At 38.3% G+C, this 8,928-nt stretch overlaps 1 protein-coding gene across 1 annotated transcript; it reads left to right on the top strand.

Annotated features, from left to right (window-relative positions):
* Nucleotides 1–458: 458 nt before the first annotated feature.
* LOC587344 (uncharacterized protein C16orf52 homolog A) lies at nucleotides 459–5,208 on the top strand. Its single transcript, XM_030999003.1, has 3 exons — nucleotides 459–670; nucleotides 3,367–3,579; nucleotides 4,178–5,208. The coding sequence occupies exons 1-3, from the start codon at nucleotides 568–570 to the stop codon at nucleotides 4,375–4,377; spliced, it is 516 nt and encodes a 171-aa protein (XP_030854863.1). The 5' UTR covers nucleotides 459–567; the 3' UTR covers nucleotides 4,378–5,208.
* Nucleotides 5,209–8,928: the final 3,720 nt, after the last annotated feature.

The following is an 8,928-nucleotide window of genomic DNA, read 5'->3' as shown; positions in this document are numbered from 1 at the left end:
CGTATTTCCCTTGCAAAAATAAGAACCCATCAAATTTACAAGGGATATGAATTTTAAAAATTCAGCTGTTTACAACATCTTTATGTATGTATACAGTTAACAGCTAAATTATTCATAGTCATACCCTTATACCAAGTATTGTAATTTTAGATGTATGTACGTGAAAAATCAATTTGGCCCGTTTTCTTGAACTTCATGTGATCGACATATAAAGCTACATCTAAAAGTATTCAACAAAGAGCCTAGTTCTACCAGTCCACCTAATATCGTTCTTGAGCTACGAAAAACACGAAAAACATCAATTTAACAAGGGGTATGAATAATTTAGTTGTTAACTTTATGTGAGCCCCCTATAGCTGAACCATTTATCCATTATATATTACATTTTGTATATATCTCAGAGTTGCCGCGGAGTATGAGTACATACAGTGCGCAGTGCACATATGTACACAATATATAACACATGCGCTAGGCTTGGGTAAACAAACCAGTGACGTATTATCGAACGTCGCGTCGCCCGACAACCAGGATCGAAATCTAATGGGGACGTAAATTGTATCAGCAGCAATGGATAAGATTATGATAGCGACAGGATTTCTATTTTTTGCTGCAGATGTATTCGCACTAACGAGTGTATTTAACCCAGTATGGGTGGTTTCTCATGGATCTGGTAAGTGACGACTTAAATCATATCACAGTCCCACACCTTATTGTTCATGTTAGTTGTTACATGTAGTTGACAGGTGTCTGACTGTGCTGTGCACTGCACTGTGCATGTGTCTGTCATGATAATGTACTAGACCGAATTTTCCGTCTCTTTCGTTCGTTAGCCTCTTATTGGGGTAGGGTCGGCTCTCTCTTTAGAGACGGAAACCGTCTAGGCCTATACACATTCCCTTGATAACGCCACGGCCATTTCAGGTCGTAGACGTAGCGTTTTGCCCCCAAAATCCCCCAAAATGTCATTTTACCTCATGCATTGATTATTTAAAATTAGGAGAAGGTTATACTACATCGGTTCCACTTACCAACTTGACTGAAATAATCCGTTTAATGGTCCCTTTTAAGGAAATTATGGGTCAAAATCGACATCCATGTTGAAATCTTGCAAGCCGTGTTAAACTCTCGCTGCGCACGGAGTCATCTAAATCAATCTCATCCCTTCTAGTCTACGCCGAAGGCAAAACGATTATTAAGGAAAAACTGTGCGCCATCTACACGTTCGTAATGGCGTTATCACAGTTTTGGGGAGTGCATGGGGTGGTGGTGGTGGCTATCCATTCTGGTACACGGGCTTTTGCCTAGCTTTTAGCTGGTAGGTGGTATTCAGTTGTGAGATGTCCATATGAATTATGATGTAATGACTAATGTGCATTATGTAAATGCCTCGCAAGAGATATATTAATAATGATATGAATATGATATGAACCAAGTCACTTCTACTTCTACGACGATACTCAGCAGGATCCATAAGTCAGGATGTAGTGCTGAGGAATAAACCATCTAGTTCTTGGTCTAGATGCTGGGTGGAAGCGCTCCCTTGAAGCCCCCCCCCCCCCCCCCCCCCCCCCCAGTGAAGTAGCGTCAAGGGTGATCTTCGAAAGTGCATTCCACACAGTTACTGTCCGAGGGAAAAATGAGTTCTGGTAGAGTTGGGTGTGGGATGGGATAGCCAGCAACTTCTTTGAGTGATACTGTCGTGGGTTGCTGGCAATCATGGGTGCTGTGTAATGGTGTGCATTGATGGCTACTGTGTTGTTTTGGATCTTGTACTTGAAGTGGAGGCTTGCAGCATTTCTTCTCCTCTCCAGGCTCTCCCATTTCAGATGTTGAATCATGGCCGAGACACTGGCCATATGACGATATCTCTGGAGGATGAATCTTGCTGCTCGCCTTTTTTCTGCCTCGATTTTGGATATATGCTCGTTTGTGTGAGGGTTCCAGACCGAGCAACAGTATTCCAGATGAGGTCTAACAAGAGAGAAGTAGGCTTGTTGGCGGATCTTTTGTGAGGTTTTGTGGAGATTTCTGCTGACTAGTCCCAGCATCCGATTGGCTAGGGATGTGATGTTGTTCATGTGGCCTTGCCAGGACAAGTTGGATGAGAAAGTCAGTCCTAGATACCGGAGATCTGTTACCAATGCAAGAGGAGTGTCTCCTAGCGTGTATGTCGTGGTGATGGCTTTCCGACGTAGGGAGAATGTGATGGGGGAGTACTTCTCAGTGTTGAATTTCATCTGCCATGTGTTAGCCCATGAATGCAGCCTGTTGAGATCTTGTTGTAGGGCTTGGCTATCAGTGACATCAGTGATTGGACGGTATAAAAGACAATCATCAGCAAAAAGTCGGATTTTGGAAGAGATCCCATCTACTATGTCATTGATGAAGGATATAAACAGAAGTGGGCCGAGAACTGTGCCCTGCCATGCCCTAGAGGTGACTGGAACCCATTCAGATGACTCTCCATCTACAACAACACTTTGTAACCTTTCAGTTAGGAACACCCTGATCCATCTGATAAGGTTGTCATGGATCCCATAGTGATGGAGCTTATGGAGGATGCGGTTGTGGGGTACACGTTCAAAGGCTTTGGAGAAGTCTAATGCAACTGCATCAACTTGCTCTTTCTGGTCTAGAGAGTGTGCAACATCTTGAGATGTAATGATCAACTGGGTGTCACATGAATGGCCAGGACGAAAGCCATGCTGAACATCACTGAGAATATTATTTTCATCATAGTGATCCATGATATTATTGCTGAAAATGACATGTTCGAGCAGTTTACTGCAGATGGACGTGATTGATACAGGGCGATAGTTGGAGGCCTTGCTCCTGTCTCCTTTCTTGAAGATTGGTGAAATGTTTGCAAGACGCCAGTCAGATAGTACTGTTCCTGTATCTAGAGATTGTTGAAAGATAAAGGTCAGGATCGGTGCAATTACTTCAGCAAAGAACTATACCGTAGTGAGTGTGTGTCCTCAGCTGGATCAGTTTGTAACTTGTTAACTTGATTACAGGCGCAACGCCCCATCAGTTTCATGAGACAGACAAAGCAGTGAAAGCAGTTACAGAAACATAAAACATTTCAAATTACAAGAGATGGGGTTAACTGGATCTGGAGAGAAATGTGCACATAAAGCATCAATCGGCATCAAATATAGAACAGAATTACAAAAGGTCCTAAACAAAAAACAAATAGACCTATAAGAAGAAAAAGAAAAGTATGAAAAAAGAAAAGAAACAAAATACATATACCGATACAATAATTCATGGAAATATAAAAACATGGGGTTAGGAGCCCCTAAAGAATTTTGAAAACAAACTGTGCGCTTTAAACATCCAATCCTGCTTTTCTCCCCCATACAGGAGCCATGACGATGGGCCTTATTTCGCAGTGCCTGACAATTTTCGGCAGGGATACAGTGTGCATCCCTCCTAACCTCTGCCCTGCCTGGCAGATGACTCTGCTCTTCATCGTGTGTGCCATCATATGCCTGACCATCACCTGCATCATGTTTGTCTACTCCCATCGGAGAATCACCATGCTCGACCACGCCCGATGGTTCTCCTTTGCGGCAAGTAAGTTCAGGATAGTTTGTGAAATAAAGATTGCTTCATAAAACAGTTCATATTTTACTAATGGCTATCCTTGAGAAATTGTAATACTTAGGACTTTGGAAGGTCAGAGGTAGACAAAAGCTTGTGAAATACATTACATCTTTAAGTGCCTCAAGTAACCCCTGGCTGATATGCTCCCCAGGGAGTGAAAATTGTGCACACAATGTATGCGGGCAAGTATTGAATCCAATGACCGGGGTAATAATATATCTGTAAAACGCTTATTAAGCGCTTTATAAAAGCGGAGTTATTATTATTATTATTATATGCGCAACTGAAGATGCCACATTATTTATTTACATGCTGGAAGAAATGTATATGGTTTCAGTTGAAGCATTAAAATGTCTCTACAATGCCAAAGGAAGTACAGGAAGTTCTCTCTCAATATTAATATTCATAAAATATACCCACATTAAAGACAACTTTCATTGAAAAACCACATTTGTACATGGATAGATTCCTTTAAAATCAGTGATTATTGACATTATTTCAGTGCAAAGCAATTTCTAGTGTGGTACTGTAATATGATAGGTTTCTTGTCTCTTTACCCCCTCTCCAGTCATTCTACTGTGCCTGGCAGCCATCATATTCCCCATCGGTTTCTACGTGGATGAGATCGGAGGGGAACCCTACAAACTCCCTAGCACCGTCACCGTAGGATCATCCTACGTGATCTTCCTCATCTCTATTGTCCTAACCGTCATCTCGGAGCTCCTTGCAGGCAAGCTGTGTGCTCCCCTCTTTGTTGTCCGAGGATAGCACCGTCAACCGAAGATAGCACCGTCACCTGAGGATAGCACCGCCACCATATGATCCCCTCTTTGCTGTCCGTGGATAGCACCGAGGATAGCACCGTCACCGTAGGATCATCCTACGTGATCTTCCCATCTCCATTGTCCTAACCGTCATCTCGGAGCTCCTTGCGGGCAAGCTGTGTGCCCCCCTCTTTGTCGTCAGAGGATAGTGAACACATTCCTTGAACTCTGCGATGTTGCCGATGAAGTATATGTAATTATTTATTTGTTGGAAATGAGATGATATCTCTTTCAACTCTGTAGCAGCAAGGTTTTTCAAATACTATTCTTTATGCAGAGAGTGCATGATAAACCTTTGAACTCTTTTGAATACCTCTTTAGCTCTTTTGAACTGCGCCTTCTTAATATTATTTTCAGAAATCAGGTATTTTTCTAACATTCTACAGTAGTGCTGTCTACTCTTAGAAAATATAATATTTGAACAAAAATAGATGTGAGCTTTTAAAACTATATCAGCACTAGTCTCTTCCTGGAGATATGGTGAAAGATTTGTTTCTTTCTTCTAAGATATAGAAGACTGTCTGTTGGATAAGTCATGGGACTGTTAAACAACTCACTATTAAACATTGTCATTACCTTCTGCTTTATTACAAAGTAATATATTTCGATGAAACCACTCCCTAGATTATGTGGAAAAGTGTGTGGAACTAGGCATCAAATACATGTGCCCTTTGTCAGATGGTTTACAGCAAACGCATCTGCCATGTGAGAAATTCATGTGGAAATATTATGCAGTTTAATCGTCAGAACGAGCAAAATGGCATGAATTGTGATACAACATGTATTTCAGATTAAGATAAGATGAATTGAAATCTTCAATTTTACAAGGCAATGTCACATAATTAATGAGCTGAAATTCAGATGCTGTGCGTTCGTGACAAATCAGTAACATACTTCGGGGGGGGGGGGGGGGGGGGGGGGGGGGGAATGAAAAATTCTGTTGAATACTATTTGAAGAAGATGCCTTATCCATTGTCACATTTAGAGGCTACATTATTTATTGAGCTGTAACATTTCTTGATTAAATAAATTCAACCAAGGCACATGTAGAAACTTATACAAAAAACCCCACCCACCCCTTTTTGTCTTCTTCTAGAACCGTATCCGGAGCTGTCCTTGCCTTATTTTTGTAACCAACTAACCCAATACTATATTTTATGTGTATGAATAATTTTGATGTAAATATCCCATACATGACACTTATTGTATCTATTTTACTAGTCTTGAGTTTTTCTTTTTGAGGATCTTCATAATATGAATTTTCTGGTAATATGTTGAATGTTCACACTTCACCATCATGTCTTTTCTTCTTTATACTTTTGAAAATGTTTATTTATTTCCAGCCTTTTCACCTTGTTTTAGGGAAATCAGTATTTGTTTGAGTAAGATATGTAAATACGTTGTAAGCCATTGAATATTCAATGAGGATATTTGTTTTGTTTTTGCAGTTTTCTATTTTTGTGTGAACACTTTTTGGTATGTTCTTTTCAATCAGGGAGGGGATCATCTTTGCAAGTATTTTTTTATAAAGTATTCACATACTTTAATGAAGACCTCACGTACATGAATGTGTACACACGAACACGTATCCTCTGTTGAGAGCCAGAAGGGCATTATCTCTTTGTTAAAGCCCCTCCAAAGTGGTAGGAGCCCAACAAATTTAATGGCAAAATTTCACTTAAACTGTATTATAGTGTGAAAGAGAATGTCATTAAAGAAACATTTCGGCAATGATTTTCAAAACAAATGTGTCTTGAAACACAATTTAAGGGGAATCCTTGCTGAAGCATGTCTCAAATTACATTCGCTTTCACATTATGATAAAATTTAAGTGAAATCTTGCCATCAATTTTTTGGCTAATTTGGGGCTCCCAACACTGACTTTAGAGTGGCTTTAGAGTACCGGTATAATTATGTGTAAGAGCTAATACCCTTCAGGCTCTAAGCAGACGGTATTAGTTTAACCAATTGCCTTCAAGTTGGCTCCTGTATGAAGCCTAAGGGAATGGGAGAATTCAGTCGTCTACGGGTGAACATTATTGTTTTGTTGCGAGTGTTATTGTATTCTGTGAGTGTTTTTTTACGTCTTGATAATGCATTTCTTCATTCAATTTTCAAGAATTTACAAGATATCTGGTAGAAATTGACTTTAAAATGTAACTGGGTTTTATGTGGGAACTTCTGGACATTGTATTTTTGTAAGCACCGGTTTAAAGGTAAAGACCAGTATTGGAAACGCCCCAATTTCAAAAAACGAAATGGAAGCTCTTATTACCAATCATGTGAAAGAATATGTTTTGACTAATACATGATGATACAAATTTTGCCGGGAAACCGCCTACTAATTGATATATTTGGTAAATTAGTTTTATCTACATGGTCTGTGAGAGATAAACGCACGTGTCGCGCACGTGTGCGTATAGTCCCATATACATCTTTCTGTGTACAGTACTTGTAACTTTACGAAGACTGGGCCAAATTTCTTATCATTTTGATGATTCCAGAACCTTGCAGTACACACCAATACTTACATGTATATGCTAGATGATCAACCTTATCTGATCGATTCCACAACGTTTCTTTCACAATGCAATCGCATGACCATAACTGGTCTTTACCTTTATAACATCAGAGAGCTCTACAAATATAATTTTCCAAATGGTACATGTATCTACTTTCCAGTGCCTTGGATGGGACAAATAAAATTGTATGTGTTTGTATCATACAATAATTGCCTTTTTATTACTGATCAGATTTATTCCTTTGTTTATATTCAGAAAATGAATTTCTATTAATGTTGTCAACTTGTCATTATGTATTCAATCACTGTACATGTATAATATGTTGATGATACATGTTCTATTTAATGGCAACTTTTATATTCATTAAAAGATGTACTACTTTTTTTTCTTAAGGTAGGGAAAAAGAAAGTGGAATGAAAAGTTGTTGAACATGTTCTCTTATTGTTACACCTGTATCTAAAGATGCATGTGCCAGTTACTTTGAAGTTCCGTCCATGAATTCTAATGAATTGGTGTAGTTTCTGGAAGTAGCCTAAGTTTGTGTGCACATACATGTAGGTGTCTGTAGATGTAGCACATGACTGTTGCACATGTATTGGGTAATGTTTTATACAACTGATTATCAGTACAACAAGTTACAAGACTTTCTACAAACTACAGAAATATTTGTATTTTGGTATCAGACATTTTGTCATTGAAGTTTAGTACTTGTTACATCTCTGAAGTTTATTTGGCCCTCCTAAAATTACATGTGGGATTAAGAATAAATACATGTATATTTGTATGATATATAAGGGTAATAATGTAAATACTTGACTCCATTCCCATGAATTAATTGTTGGCTCCACATTTTGAAAGATGCATGTATTTAATTAGATTTGATGATCAGAGAACACTTCTATGTTCACAGAATGAAACCAAAACTTTGTGACAGAATCACAGAAATAGAAAGTACTTTTAAAATGCATTGGCACTGATGCACCTTGAGTCATATATGTTTGTAAAGAGGCTTTATCGTCTCAGCATTTTTTTTGCTACATCTAGCTCGCTGTCATTTATATTTTTAATTGCAAAGTTGATATTTGGGCAAGACATGTTTAATCCCAGTAGCAAACTTAGGCCCGTTTGCATAGGCGGTTTGATTCTTCTCTTTTTGTCTGAGATATTTTGACCTGTGAGTTTCTGTTTGTTTGGATTTCTATGAATTACATAAGTATTTTACCAGAAAGAAATAAATTCAAAGAAATGATATTTCAAATTATTTTAACTGTGGTCCTATCTCTCAGGTACATCTATTGGATAAAATATTCAGACGCGTAGGATTATTTATATTCTCTTCTCTCCATACTTCAACACCTGTATGTATGTAAACCTTACCTTGATCCTTATGCACATTTTTTTTAAATTTTGACCAAAGATGAAACTTTCCTTAGTTGTTCACAATGATATATATTTGTTTACATTGTACATTCGTGATAAATATAATAATTGATTAAATACACCTAAGATTCATGTTTAAAAAGGACAAGAGGAAACTTGCCCCACAAACTATTTCATCAGTATAGTGATGCAAAATTGTGTAAACAATTGAATAGGGGAATGGGGGTGGAGGAGTTTCGGAAAGGATTCTTTACAAAAGGTATGAATACATGTTAAATACAACACCAGTAAATGTAGTGAAATTTACCTACCGGTACATTATATTAACCAAAATATCATGAGGATGATTTGGTCTACAAACGACGTTGTAATGTTAAGAACTGTATGTTTATATATCATAATGGAAATTACACAAAATAATTCAATGTGCACTTGGGGGGGGGGGGGGGGGGGAGGGTGGCACTGTGATATGTATAACTGTTTTAGTACCAACTTCTTTTGGACCATCATGGCATACAGTAGTCCATTTTTGATATACTTGTAGCAGGTCTTTTTTCTATCTATCACACATATATTGATGTCTTTATCATTAT

The sequence above is a fragment of the Strongylocentrotus purpuratus genome, unplaced genomic scaffold (genome assembly GCF_000002235.5).
Source record: "Strongylocentrotus purpuratus isolate Spur 01 unplaced genomic scaffold, Spur_5.0 spur5_contig_861, whole genome shotgun sequence".
Classification (NCBI taxonomy): Eukaryota; Metazoa; Echinodermata; class Echinoidea; order Camarodonta; family Strongylocentrotidae; genus Strongylocentrotus; species Strongylocentrotus purpuratus.
The sequence above is the reverse complement of the archived record's forward strand: the minus strand, read 5'-3'. Positions and strand labels throughout refer to the sequence as shown.

Excerpts from the sequence above, each read along its gene's own strand:
- LOC587344 (XM_030999003.1), top strand. The coding sequence starts at position 568 with ATGGATAAGATTATGATAGCGACAGGATTTCTATTTTTTGCTGCAGAT. Across the intron at positions 671-3,366 it reads GGTGGTTTCTCATGGATCTG|GAGCCATGACGATGGGCCTT; the intron begins GTAAGTGACGAC and ends TCCCCCATACAG. Across the intron at positions 3,580-4,177 it reads ATGGTTCTCCTTTGCGGCAA|TCATTCTACTGTGCCTGGCA; the intron begins GTAAGTTCAGGA and ends CCCCCTCTCCAG.